Genomic DNA, 13,396 nt, shown 5'->3' on the forward strand with positions numbered 1-13,396 from the left:
ACCTCATTAGAGTAATTAATGTGCCTTTTGAAGCTGGAGAAATCGCTCAGAGCTGTGGGAAAGGGGCGCAGATCACAGGCTGGGGGGGCCGTGGACGGTGTCTGCGTGCCTGTTAAAAGCATGTCCCAGTGAGTCAGGCAGAGAGAGAGCCCGAGTGACAGAGGGACAAACGGAAATGGAGGGGGGCCGAGGGAGAGGCAGTGCAGATGGTGAGAGACACCAATAGGGAGGTGAGCAAGGCTTCAGAATCAAATAAAGACAGAGACACAGAGACAAAAAAGCAGAGATGTGTGGAAAGACCCACAGGGTGAACAGATGGGGAGAGAGCAGGGGGGTTGGGTTGGAGGATGTCATCTCAGTGCCTCCCTGGGACTGTGGCCTCAGTTCCTCAACCTTCTCTGGCTACTGGGGACCTGCTGGCCACTCTGTACAGGGCTCTCCCAAAGAATGGTAGTAAGCAGTCAGGGAAGACCTCCTGGAGGTGGCAGTAGCACATCAGAAAGGGAAGAGGAATTGTGAACAGCCTTGGGGCATGATGGGAGATATTGCCAACAGAGAAGTCAACTGGGGGCCAAAGCAAAGGACCCCAGCTGGAGGGAGGGGGGACCAGCTGACTGTAACAGAGATGGTCTTTCTTCAGGAACCCAGGCTCAGGCTGGGCAGGAAGGGTCAGCAGGTCTGAGGGAGACTGGCCAGAAGGGCTGACAAGGCTTGAATGGGCAGCAGGCTCAGACCATCCCATGGTGGACATGGCAACAAGGTGGAGTTGAGGTGTGAGAAACAGGGCCCCCAGCCGAACCTATTTCCCCACCTGTACAGTTTGGCTCAGGCCACACCTGGGTAGACTGTGCAGCACAAGGCTGCCACCTGGTGGCAGCCCCCTCTGATGACAGCTCCTTCTAACAACGGGGCCTCCAAGCTTTCAGCCAGAGGCATGAGGGTAACCTCAGGCTGGGCACAGAGCTACAGGCCAGCCACACTGGTCCTGCTTCCCACAACTAAATTTATATAGTCCAGGGGGGAATAGGCCAGAGCCAGACTCTGCTTAGAAACAAGGCCCACAGAGGAACTCATCAAGCCCATCACAAAAGATGGGAACCAAGGTACTCCAATGGGACTCAGGTGACCAGTATGGGCCTCAGATGGCCAAGATGGGGACTGAAACACCCCCATGAGGTCAGGTGCCAGGATGAATCCCAGATGATCAGGATGGGGACTGAGGTACCCCTAAGGGGTTCAGGTGCCCAGAATGGGGATCAAGTTGCCCTGATGGGACTCAGATGCCTGAAAGGGGTTCAAGATCCAAATATGGGACTGAGGTGGCCAGGATGGGCACTGAGCCACATGCTGTGGAATTCAAGTGTCCCCGTGGGACTCGGGAGGCCAGCACAGATTGCCTGGGATTGGGGATCAAGTTCACCAGTGATTTCACTGGAGGCTGAAAGGAGAGAGGCAGAGTGGGCACGGGGAGCCTTGGCTGGCTCCAGACCTGGATGCTGCAGCCTGGGGCTCTGTGAGAAATGGCCCTGGAGTAGTAGTGTGTGGTGAAGCAGAGGACACTGCCCTTGAGGGGCCCCGGGCTGAAGCTGGCCTGGAAGGGGAGCCCTTAAGCAGTTTGGTGGACGAATAGTTCTCCTATACTAAGCCTAGAGATAACTAGTGGCAGGGTCTTCTTCCAGGCAGGTGGGGGCAGGTCTCCTCCATCTTTCCCCCTCCTTTGTGGGATTCTGCATGGGACCCTCTGAACAGTTAGGAATGATCCAGATGGTCACAGGTGGGAGAACAGGCTGACATGGACCCAGATCTGCTGCCCCCTGCCCCACCCGTGAGGCAGGGGCGCTGGGTCTGGCCCGCTGTGGAATTGAGTACCGGCTACAAAAGCACTGCTGCCTTTATTGTCCCCGCCCCAGAGGAACGGTGCCCCCAGACAGGACACCCAGCCTGCCTGCCTTCCAGGCCTCAGCCTGGGGCTGCCACATTCCCACCAGGGAGGGTAACTGGTATAAGTCACATCATGGCCAGGGCCTCAGAGTCCTGTGTAGGGCTGCCAGTGCCCCTCTGGCTTCCACCAGGTAACCTGGGCAGTCCTGTCTGCAGGGAGGGCTGAGTTGGCTTCCAGTGGGCCGGGAGGGCCCACACATGCTCTCTGGTCCAGGCGGGGTGTTCCAAGCACTGGGAGGGGCCCTGCCTTTCGTCCTTCCCCCAGGGCCACTGGAAATGCTGCCTTCCTGAACCAAACATCTGGAAAGGAGGGATAGAAGGTGGTGAGAAATGTGGGTGAACCCACCCCGCTCTGCTCCCATCCAGCTGTGTTTGAGGCTGAGTGCTGAGCCCTCTAACATCCCAGCCCCCGCTCCCAGCCTGCAGGCCTTGCCAACTCCCGACCTGGGAGGAAAGGGAGTAGGTGCCCTAGCCAGGAAATGCAGACACCAGGGGGATTCGCGACCATACCCATGCCTCCCTCTACGTGTGGGAGGGGGGCCGGAAAGTCAGAATTGTCCTACGGTCTCCAAGCTTCGGGGACTGAGCCCGCAACATGCTGGGGTTAAAGGGGCCATCAATCCCGCTCAGGCAGTCGCTGGCCCTGAGCCCAGAGCCCCTGGGTCACCTCAGTTGTCAGCCCCCTCTCTGTCTCTGCTGCTCCCTGTGCCTGGGACACTCTTCATAGGGCTGGGCAGTGGAGAGGCAGTCTCAGACCCATCCCCCAGCTTTGGTAGCACCTGGCAGGCATCCTCCATCTCTGACACTGATCTTGGCCTTCAGTGTCAGGCGCAGAGGAAGTGCTCACCTACTCCAGCCATGCAGCTGGTTCCCATGTTAAAGAAATAGGAAACTGAAACGGTGAGACAGGGGCTTTACATGAGGCCACGCAGCCTGTGACGTAAAAGCAGTGCTCACTCCAGGCCCACCCCTGCTGCTGGGTGCTGACTACGCTGAGCACAGGCACAGGTGGTCCACCTGACTCTCTTCCTGCTGATCCCACCCCTCATCCACCCAAGGAGCCCCTGAAAGTGTGTAGAGTGCTACCCTACCATCTCAGGTTCCTTGTCTCAAAGACTGTCTCCTCGTCACTGTCCATCGAGGTCATCTCGGTGGGGTCCTCGGTGTTGGCCAGGAGCCCGTATCTCCTCCGCTGTGGCTTTTTCAATCTGAAAGCAGGCCCAGGCTGACTCAGTGACTCTCTCACGACCTCTCCGTGAAGCTGCTGACCCCCTGTCCAGCTTCCCACCTTTTCCCATAATCCTCCTCTGCATGATTCCCAAAGCCTTGCAGTGTACTTTCCCGGCCTAATTGCATTTCTTCTCACAATGGTCACAACGATCATCAATTGCTCTTATGTCAATAACAAAAGGTGGATGGACATCTCCCTTGGCAGGCCCCGGAGCTAGGACCCTTGGTGGGGGCGGGGTGGGGGGGGGATGTTGTTATCCCACTATACAAATAAGAAGACTGAGTCTCAGAGAAAGTATTAGGGTTTGCCAGAAACATCAAGTGGAGAGCTGTCTCAGACAGAAGCTCTGGCTCCTGACCACCACCAGGGAAACCGCGAGGTCTCTATGAGGCCTCTACGATGGATACAGCGTGCAATGACATGGAGACAAGCGTTGTGCACCCACAGCAGTGTTCGAGGAAGACAGAAAATGCCCGTTGAGAGCGCCTGAACATGGTCAACTCTGTGGGACACAGGCTCTCTGGAGATCAACCCCAGAGAGGAAGCCAAATGCGGAGATTAGGGGCCCGAGGAGTGGGCAAAGGGCCTGCACCAGGCAGGGGGTATGCCTCGGGAAAACCAAAGTGAAAGAAAGTGAAGTCGTTCAGTTGTGTCTGACTCTTTGCGACCCCATGGACTGTTGCCTGCCAGGCTCCTCTGTCCAAAGGATTCTCCAGGCAAGAATACTGGAGTGGGTTGCCTTTCCCTTCTCCAGGGGATCTTTCCAACTCAGGGATCGAAACCAGGTCTCCCGTATTGTAGGCGGGAAAAGCAAGAGGGTCCTCAACTCTTGGGGGAGCAAGGGCAGAACCTAGACACTGATAATCATGGCCAGCCCTAGACTGAACAGGAGCAGCAAAGCGCAGGGGCAGGCTCCGGTCTGGCACCGGCCGGGCTGTGAGCGTCAACCACAGCGAACGTTGCGGCCAGCCCCAGCTCGCAGATGCAAATTGGATTGGTGGCCGCGACGCTCGTCGCCAGGCTGGCGGAGCCGCATAGTGTTCCGGAGACTCCCGGTGCCCTACACAACCCACAACCTCCCGCCTCCGTGGCTCCCTCTGGAAAACTAGCAACAGCACCCAAACTCAGAAAAAATAATAGTGCATCACGTGACTTTCTTACCGCACCCACCCACGTGACGCTGGCGCACTGCGCTTCAGGCGCCTAAGCACGTGGGGGCGCGAGGCGCGCGAGGATTGGCTGCGCCCGGGCGGCGGCGGCGTGGGCCTGACGCACCTGAATGCCCGGATGAGGAAGTAGAGCGCGGCCAGGACGATGAGGCCCGTGACCACGTAGAGAGAGCGCAGCAGCGGCGAGCCCGGCGAGCCCAGTGGCCACAGGTGTGTGTTGTTGTGCGGTGCACCCGGCTGGCTCCCGTTCGTCACGACGGGCGGCGGCGGCGACAACGTGGCCTGTGGTGACGGGGGCGCCTCCTCGGCTCCGTACAGCAGTGGCGGCAGCAAGAGTGCCGACAGCAGCAGGAGCCGCGGCGGCGGCAGCAAGCGCGGCCCCATGGCCCGGCGGAAACGCTAGTTGCGCCCCGCCCCCTCTTAGGGGCTGTCATTCAATGGCGTGGGGCAGTGTCAGCCAATGGGATTCAGGGGCTGGCCTCGTAGCCGGAAATGCCTAGCCACGCCCCCGGCTGTGTACCTCACTACATCTGGGTCCCTAAGTTTCCCCGCGTCCCGAGCTCGCCGGCTCCTCGCTCAGCCTGCCCCCGAGGGCTCAGAGCCTCAGTCCTGTACCCCGACAGGAGCGTGAGCACCGCGGCCGCCCCGCCCGCCACTCCGGGGACGGGTTATAGGGAACACCCACCAGTGTCAGGGACTTTGATGCGGAGGCAGGTGCGACCGAACCCGGCGGGCCTCCCTCCCACCTGGGCCCTGTGAACACTTGCGTCCCCACCCAACTCGCCCTGGGCTACGGTGACACCTGCGCGGTAGCACACTGGGCCTGATCCTCCCGTGGAGGAGACATCCAGGCCCCGAACCTGCACATCCTGCCTTTGGGGGCGGGGGGACCAGAAGAGACCAAACACATCCCGTGGGAGAAGAGGGGGTTAAGCTAGTGACCTGGACCTCACAGGGCCACACCCTGCTCAGAGTTGACACAACCAGCCCAGAACCCGAGGCAGTGGAACCAGGGCTCAACCCTAAGGTTCTGTACCCCAAGACTGGGACAGAAAGCAAGCAGCTTGGGAGCAAGGCCAGCCCCATGGGGTGCAAAGATGAAGATGCCCACGGTCACTGCCAAGACCTCAGCCTGGGCTCTGGGAGAGGTGCCTTCCCCCTGGGATGGGGGGCCCCAGGGACTACCTCCTCCTCTGCTCAGGCTGGCCACACCCTCTCAGACCCTGAGAGAACAGTCTCAGGAGAACTGCCCAAGAAGGCAATGAGCTGCCAAGCTGGTCTTCCTGGTTTGATTCCAGCTCATGCCCAGAACGGAGGCCGAAAAGGGTTTTCTCCAGTGGACTCTCCACCCCGCCCCTTCCATCTGGACCACCCCTGCAGGATCAGTGTCCGCCCTCCACACCACACCCCAAACGAGACTCAAGATTTGTGGGTGGACACACCATCCCTTTATTCAAACGTGACTTCCACGCTTTCTTGTCACATCGCCGGTGAGGACACACCGCCATGCCAGCACCACAGGCCTGTCCTCCTGGAGCACCTTGAACCCCGTGCCCCAACCTTGCCAGTAAAACATCTGCTGGAAAGACAGGAGGGATTGGGGGGAGCACAAGGGCTACTCCGGCAAGAAGCGAAGATGCTGTCCCCAGTGGATCACGCTGCCAGGAGGGGAGAACCCACTGCAAGGGCCTGGGCCAAAGGGCCACATGCCTCCCGCCCCAGGAAGCACTTACAGGCGACGGGCTGCGAGGGCAGGCATCCGTGCCTCTGGCTCGATCCTGGGTAGAGTCCCTCCTGGGACAGGGACCCCAGGTCAACACTGTTCTCAGGCCACACTTCCTCCGGGTCACACTGACTTCCATTCAACCTGCCAAAGCAAACGAATGTTAGCCCTTACCCCTGGCAGAGCTGAGCTCCCCTCCCTGCCTCCCCCCAGAACAATCCACAGCTCCTGGGAGGGTCTCAAGCTAGTCATTGGGGCCAACCTGAGGCCCCACCATGGGCAGGCCTGAGCCTTTCAGGTGGGCCAGGCTACCTTCCACTCTTAAGCAGAGCCAGCCACCTATTTGGGACAGAGCTGCTTAGAAAACGGCACAAGCTCTGGGAAAAATGTCATGGCAGCAGCAGACACCATAGAGAACTAGTTAGGAGTGTGACTTAAAGAGGTCTGGAAAAGACAGTCAATTGATGAACAAAAAATTCCAAAAGGCAGGGCGTTTGGTGGTCTCCAATCCTACTAGCGGGTGGAACCTACTGGTGAAACTCAACTTCCCAGGCTGCTCACCTGGCTGCAGGTGGGGAAGGGCAAATGGCCGGGGCCTGCCTTTGGTTCCACCTCGTTTTTATTTTAAAAAAAAAAAAAAAAGGAAAAAAAATAGAAAAACAAAAAAGTCAAAGGAACATTCCCCGGGTAATATGGCTTTCATATGAGCGCCCGAGAGAAGAGGAATGCGGACGAGCAAAAGGAGTTACCTCGGTGACAGGACTATCTCCACATATGAGCTAGCCCAGGGAGCGGCTTGCGTCTCAGAGGGTTCTGTTGGGCGCACAACACTTCTGTCCTCCGAGGGGCTGCAGCTTCCATAGGCTAGCAGAGAATGCTCAGAACTTGTAAAGCAACAGTAGAGCTAGCTAATGAGCCAGTCAGTCTGTGGTCACCCAGGGACACTGTCTGCATCCGCTCGCTCTCTGGCCTGATTCTAGATTAAGGGGCTCAGGGTCAGCGTTGGGCGCCCCCATGTCCACTGTCCCTGCTAGGCTGCCCGCCCATCAAGCCCTCCAGCTGCCATGGCCAGAAGAATCCCGGGGCTGCCCTGCAGTCCGAGAGCCCGCTCCCATCACCCACCTGCTCGCCTAACTGGGTGGGGGCAGTCAGTGGTCACAGGGGCCCAGCCAGCATCACTGGCTCTACCTTCCTCCTCTAGCCCTGGGAGCTGCAGGCAGGATGGCAGCCCTAGTCCTCTAGCTGCCAGCTCTGCTCTACTCTGCCTGCTTCAAGCTGGCAGCAGGACGCGTGTGGTGCGATCAAAGGGAGATGCTCAGAGCGAGGTTCATTCAGACAGTCTTTTAATCAGCTTCGTGAAGCCAAAGAAAACGGCATACAAGGATTCCTCAACCACTTCAAATACAACAGTGATGGCATATGTGTATGACTTCCAGTAAAAAAGGACAATATAAACACACATTGTCAAGAACCTCTTGGGGACTGTGGGTCGCCCAGGACAGGCGGGCAGCCCGGGCACCTCCACTGCCTCCTGCACAGTCTGACCACGCTACACTCAGAAATGTTACACCAAGTTGGAAAAAAGCCACAGCTTGCTCAGCTTCCGACAAAGAGAGCGGATCCAGAGTTCGTTCAACCTCAAAAAAGAGCAACCTCACGGGGTTGACCCCGCTGAAAAGAAACGAAAATAGCAACACAACCAAAAACAAAAACAAAACCCTCACAACCCCCAGTTATTTTCTAAAAAATCTCTTGGCTAGTGGTAAAAAGGTTAAAAGTAAAACCAGAAGTGCGTTTCCAAACGATTTAAAAACCCTTAACAACAGAAAGCACTTCCTTAAAAAGCAAAGGGCAGCAGTGAGGCCATCTGGGGGTCAGAAGCAGTCAGGCTGTGTTTGACAAGATCAGAACCAACAAGACTACAGAAGTGGGCACAAGGAGGCGTGGTCACTACACACTAACGATGCAGCGGCGCTCCCCAAATCCTTAAACACACAGCCATTGGAAGGACGATCTCGATCAGGAAGGATTTTTACTCGTTGTGTGTAGCTGAGAACAAGAAGCAGGCACAGTGTAAAGGCGCAGAAGCAGACGGCAAGAGGCAGCAGTCCACGCCTGGCCCGGCCCTCGGGGCCCAGCCCTGCAGCCTCAGGAGCAACCAACCCCCCCACAGCCGAGGGTGGCGGTGGCCCACACGCACGGACGCTGCCTGCCCACTCTGCTCGGAGACCCTGGATCTCCCTTTTCTCCTTGGTCAGAAGTGGCTGCTGGCACCGAGACATGAGAGGACAGTCTTGTCCCTTACAGGGTCAGCAGAGTAACCAGCTCTGATCGAGGCTGGCAGAGCGCTCTGAGGCGCACTGAACTCCCACCACCAGCCCTTGGAGTGCCACTTACCATAACTGTCGTAGCTATCTCTGTAGGACCCGCCAGAGCTCCGGTCGTACCCGCCACCCTGACTCCGGCTGCACGAAGAACATAGATGGGCATGAAGGGCACCTCAGGGGGTTTCCACCAGCCCCCACCCTCTGCAGGACCGCTGCCCCCACCTGCTGTAGTAGTCTCTGGAGCCTCCATAGCCCCCACTCCTGGACTCGAACCTGCTCCCCCCATAGCCACGGTCCCCACCTCCTACAGAGGGCACAGGAGGAAAAGTGTGAGCTCCTGCAGCAATGCCCCCCACCTCCTCCCCACAGGTGGCACTCACCTCTGGAGAAACCACGGCCCCGGCCCCGGCCCCCACGGAAGAAGCCCCGGCCTCCAGCAGAGCCACCGCGGTATCCACGGGATCGGTTATCAGATGACTTGCCTGCCTGGTCCACCCGGATCTGCCGCCCATCCACAGACTGGAGACCAAGAGTGAACACGATAAGCCTCTGCACCTCCCGCCCTAGGTCTGCAGCCCAGACCCTCCGGACCCCAAAGTGGCCACCCCTCACCTTCCCATTCATAGCCATCATGGCGTCCTTGGCATCGTCGATGTTTTCAAAGGTGACAAACCCAAAGCCCCTGGATCGCTGGGTCTCCCTGTCTTTCACGACCACCACTGTGCAGTAGAAGAGGTCTGAGGTCAGGCACCCGCCCTCCCTGTATGCAGCCCTGCTCAGCCACCTCCTCTGGCACCAGTCTCACCTTCAGAGATCTGTCCATACTTTGAGAAGACCTGCTCCAGTGACTGCTCATTGGTGTCAAAACTCAGCCCTCCGACGAAAAGCTTGCCCTCATCTGATGCCATGGTGGCCTGAGGCAAACACCATTGAAATACTCTGAGGTCGGGCAGGGGCTTCCAAACTCACCCCTCCCTATTTTACTTTATACAAGTAACATATGCTCATGGGGGAAACCGTGAGAAATTATTTTGCTGCCCTTTAACCGTCCCAAGCCCACACCCAGTACTTCATCTCAAACAAACCCTTAATTCCTTTATCACTTCGGGCCCCTTGCCTCTACTCTGTACGTGGGGCAAATCCACCTCTCTCAGTCAATACTTGGAGCTCCGAGGGCTGGGTCCACACCACGGTTCTGCCTCGCTCCTCAGTGCTACTTGACCATGGGGCCCCAAAACTCCAGCCTGGTAACAGCCTCACAGGAGGTTTAACACTGGACCCTTAAAGAGGGCATCGACCACCATTGCCACGGGCCGAGTGCACCCTGGCTTCCGCACTTTGCAAACACCGGAGGATTAAGTCCTAACTAGACCATCATGGCAAAGTGCTCGGTCCACTGGAGGGTACTGGGCAGGGAGTGGCAGGGGGCGCGGGGGTTTCTGCGCTGGGATGCCAACGCAGGGCGGGATTGTGGGGCGGTGCTTAGATTGACCCTTTATGGGACACAGGCTTCCGCTGAGGGGCCAGAAACAGGCCAGAAGGCGACCTGCAGCCTCGAAACTAGGACCCAAACTTAAGCCGTGGGTAGCACCGGGGCTGTGTTGCCCTTGCAGAACACCAATAGGAAAGCGGGGAGGAGCCCTGGCCCGGCCACGCCCAACATACGCATGCGCCCCCGCGCGCGTCCTGCGCCACACCATCCGGGCATCGGCGCTCCCGCCATTTCGATAGGCGCAGTCTCGCGCTCGCGGCCGCCATTTTACGGAGATGTCACGCTCGCGACAGGCCTGGCCCACAGGGAATGCCGTCCGGCCACGACTCTACCCAGTCTACGCTGCCCCTCGCCGCTGGCAGGGCGGACTCCACCCGCCTCCAACCCACCAGGGGGTGCCCGCCCTGGCACCGCCCCCGCCCAAGGGCGTGCCGCTGCCGCCCCGCCTCGTCCATCTAGCCGCAGGCCGCCCGCCGCCCCGGGCCCGTGGAGCCGGTGCCGCCAGGGCCCTCACCACTGAGTTGGGCAGGTCCCTGGCGCAGGCGGGAAGACAGGACAGCAAAACGACCCGAGCCTCCTAACGCGCGAGTGAGAAGGGGGGCGCTGTGCGCCTGGCCTTATATACGTCGCCCCCAGGCCCCGCCCCTGAGCTCTCCTCCCCGCGCTGCACCGGCCAATCCCAGGCCCTGGAGACCGTAGCTGTGCCTCATATTCATGAGCTGGGGGGCCGGGCCTGTAGCCGTCCCGCCCCCTCCCGCGCGTGGGCGCTGTGCACAGGGACGCGCCGGGTCCGTAGCCCCCAGTCCGTGAGTGGGGGGCGGGGCAGGCTCGCGGCGGGGCGGAGCGGACCTACTTCCGCATGTCCGCCCCCTGGCCTGTGGCGGAGAACAAAGGGGCTCTGACGGATGCTGCCAGAGCATTGCCTGGGAACCTTCTTGGGGTGGCTGAAACCCCTAGTTTTGCGGTGCTCCAGCAATTACCGACTAACCAACCTCACTTAGGTCCCCAGAACCAGCCGGGATCCAGTTCTCAGACACCCCACCTTCATCTGAATCCTGGCATCAGTCCTTATAAACTTGCCAACCTAACGGACAACCCGGAAGTCCTAGAACCTCAACTCTCCTGAATACACAACTTCATGTGGTCAGCCCCCAAGCCCGCCCAAACCCTAACACTGAGACAACTCCATTTATGTGGACCCCAGTATTCTCTTCCAGCTTCCCAACTTTGTTTCTTTACAAATTCCAGACTGCATCCACACCTAATTCCCACACCAACCCTGACTTCACCAGGTCTGGTAGGTGGCACCCATACCCCACAGTCAGCCGGCCAGACATTTTTGTGCATCCCAGCTCTAGCTTGCCGGCTGACCTTGACTTGGGCTCTCAAACCCACAGAACTGGGCTCTGTGCCCAGCCCTGGAGTCTCCACTGCACCCCAACATTCAGCTCAGCCCCCAACTTCACTGTGTGCTCTAGCCCCCTCCCCTTTCCTCAAAGCACCTAGAACCCACTCACTGCCTATGCCAGGGGCGTGCCACTTGGCTCCTCCCCATGAATCTTTATCCTGTCTGGGGGGTCCCAAGACCTCTGCTATTGAAGAGATATTCACCCCCAAGGCTGTTCCCAGTTTCTCCTCTTGAGGTCACCCCTTTCCCCCTGCCCAGGCCTTGGCTCACAGTACCTTCTGTGGCCCTGGACTCTTCCATGGGGTGCAAGAAGCTAGTGCAGACCCCTGCCTCCCCAGACCTCTGGTAATATTCCTGGGCTCCAGACGGTCTTCAAAGGCAGACATTCTGCTAAAAGAGGGATTTGAGGGACTTCCTTGCTGGTCCAGTGGTTAGGACTCCCCACTTATTATGCAAGGAGTGCAGGTTCAATCCCTGGTCTGAGAACTAGGATCCCATATGCCCCAAATTGAGGTTAAAAAAAAAAAAAGGAGGGAATCTGAGAAGAGAGACCTCACACACATACCAGGCAAGCTCCAGTCCTCCCCAAGCCCCACACTCGGTCCCACACTCAGGTTGGTCTAGCTGACGCAGTAGGGACGGAGGCATGGACACTGTCTCCTGTGACAAGGTCGCTGAGACACCTCCCAGGCTCAGGCAGTAGTTCATGACTCCTGGCAGCCGTCTCTCTGCACCTCGTCCCCCACACCACAGCCCCCACCATACAACTGTCAGCAGCAGCGTCAGGAGCTGCTGCATCAGCCACTCACGCAGGGCGGTTATTAAAAGGAGCAGAGGGACTCATCGCTCAGCTCCCCCTCCCGCCGCGCCCATGGTGGGGCCGGAGGGCCAGGCATGCCCAGCCAGAGAGTAATCCCCGCCTCCACCGGCGTTCTTATCTGCTCCCCCAGCAAAGTCAGGTCGGCGGCTCCTGGCCCCAGCCCAGGCGACGGGGGCCCCAGAATCACAGGGGACCCTCATCACTCTTTGCCCCCCGCCCCCACTCTTCTGTGGTTCCTAATCTGCCTTCTCCTGGTTTTATGAAGTACCTTGGTTCATTCATTTTTCTACCAGCAGTTATTCAGCGTGTACTTACTACGAGGCTGTTGCTTGGTACAGGGCTGAGTAAGTACCCACGACTGTCCCGGGTTCCCATCGCAGTGTGGACCTATACCTGTGGATACCTGTCCTCAGGTGCGCCTGCCCCGGGCACAGTGTGGGAAGTGTGTGCTTGCGTCTCAGGTGTGATTCCTGTATCCGTACCTGGTTGCCGGCGTGTCCCTGTGACTCAGTGTGTTACAAGGACTGTTTGTTCCCGTGAGCGGCGGGGTGGGGAGGGTGGGGTGGGGAGGGTGGTCGCAGGGGGCTAGGACCACCTTCCTTCCTGCCTCGGCCCTGCTCCACGTTCTCCCCGAGGACACAAGGGGGCGCTGCGGCCTCGTTGTCAGCCTGGCCCCGGGCTCCCGGGCCCGCCTCGCGGTCCAGCCGATCGCCAGGAGCACTGGCGTTGGGGGGTGGGGTTCCCGTCCCGCCCTCAGGCCCCCCCACTTCTCCGCCCGAGCGCTTGGGGTGGTCGGGGGAGGGGGCTTAAAATAGCCTTGGGCGGGGGCGAAGCTGCTATTCGTGGCCGAAATGCGCGGCTTGCCGCCTGCCCGGCGGGACAGGGATTAGGCCGAAGGTCTACTTCTGCGTACTCACAAGACGCACCTCCACAGGCGCCCGGCGAAGACCACCGGCTTCCTCCGGGCAGGGCACCTCACCCACTCGCGTTGCCACGAAGGCGGGGGCGTGGCCGATGCACTCCCGCACCGAACCCCCAGGCCTCCCCGCTGGGTCGGGCTCGCCGGACGCCGGGTCCTCCCCCGACCCCAGCTAATGACCGGGCGGGAGGCGGTAATGAGCGTCTGGGCTCCGGTCGGGCGTGGCCGGGATGAAAGGCGCGTGGAGAGTGAGAGACCCCGGGGCCGCGTAATTACCGCCCCCTCCCGGCCGACCAGGCGGGGGCCGAGCCGGTGCACCTGGCTGGCGGCCGCCCGGCGGGGGCGCGGAAGTGGGACGGTCCGGGC

At 59.5% G+C, this 13,396-nt stretch overlaps 2 protein-coding genes across 7 annotated transcripts; both read right to left on the minus strand.

Annotated features, from left to right (window-relative positions):
• Positions 1 to 1,873: 1,873 nt before the first annotated feature.
• Positions 1,874 to 5,565, minus strand: FAM174C (family with sequence similarity 174 member C). 2 transcript variants are annotated; one of them, XM_006050514.3, is made up of 3 exons: positions 4,448 to 5,565; positions 3,033 to 3,149; positions 1,874 to 2,241 (listed from the first exon to the last, which is right to left on the minus strand). In XM_006050514.3, coding segments are annotated over exons 1-3 (396 nt in total). In that variant the 5' UTR covers positions 4,726 to 5,565; the 3' UTR covers positions 1,874 to 2,240. The 2 variants fall into 2 exon arrangements, with proteins under 2 accessions (XP_006050576.1, XP_025148567.1); XM_025292782.2 differs by having other exon boundaries at positions 4,334 to 5,565.
• A 143-nt stretch (positions 5,566 to 5,708) lies between these two features.
• LOC102407612 (cold inducible RNA binding protein) lies at positions 5,709 to 10,553 on the minus strand. Of its 5 annotated transcripts, none has more exons than XM_025292779.2 (9): positions 10,398 to 10,553; positions 9,197 to 9,305; positions 9,004 to 9,110; positions 8,772 to 8,910; positions 8,614 to 8,695; positions 8,462 to 8,529; positions 6,814 to 6,928; positions 6,075 to 6,208; positions 5,709 to 5,917 (listed from the first exon to the last, which is right to left on the minus strand). In XM_025292779.2, exons 2-9 carry the CDS (start codon positions 9,297 to 9,299, stop codon positions 5,724 to 5,726), a joined length of 942 nt encoding a protein of 313 aa, XP_025148564.1. In that variant the 5' UTR covers positions 9,300 to 9,305; positions 10,398 to 10,553; the 3' UTR covers positions 5,709 to 5,723. The 5 variants fall into 5 exon arrangements, with proteins under 5 accessions (XP_025148564.1, XP_006050569.1, XP_006050575.1 ...); XM_006050507.3 differs by having other exon boundaries at positions 5,709 to 5,920; XM_006050513.3 differs by lacking the exons at positions 5,709 to 5,917; positions 6,814 to 6,928 and having other exon boundaries at positions 6,069 to 6,208.
• Between the last annotated feature and the right edge of the window lie 2,843 nt (positions 10,554 to 13,396).

Source organism: Bubalus bubalis, chromosome 9 (assembly GCF_019923935.1).
Source record: "Bubalus bubalis isolate 160015118507 breed Murrah chromosome 9, NDDB_SH_1, whole genome shotgun sequence".
In the NCBI taxonomy this organism is placed as follows: domain Eukaryota; kingdom Metazoa; phylum Chordata; class Mammalia; order Artiodactyla; family Bovidae; genus Bubalus; species Bubalus bubalis.

Coding starts and splice junctions, on each gene's coding strand:
- FAM174C (XM_025292782.2), bottom strand. CDS start 4,725: ATGGGGCCGCGCTTGCTGCCGCCGCCGCGGCTCCTGCTGCTGTCGGCA. Junction 3,150..4,333: donor GCGTCACGTGGGTGGGTGCG/GTAAGAAAGTCA, acceptor GCCTGCTTTCAG/ATTGAAAAAGCCACAGCGGA.
- LOC102407612 (XM_006050507.3), bottom strand. CDS start 9,299: ATGGCATCAGATGAGGGCAAGCTTTTCGTCGGAGGGCTGAGTTTTGAC. Junction 8,530..8,613: donor TCCAGAGACTACTACAGCAG/GTGGGGGCAGCG, acceptor TTCTTCGTGCAG/CCGGAGTCAGGGTGGCGGGT. Junction 6,209..6,813: donor GAGATAGTCCTGTCACCGAG/GTAACTCCTTTT, acceptor TTGCTTTGGCAG/GTTGAATGGAAGTCAGTGTG.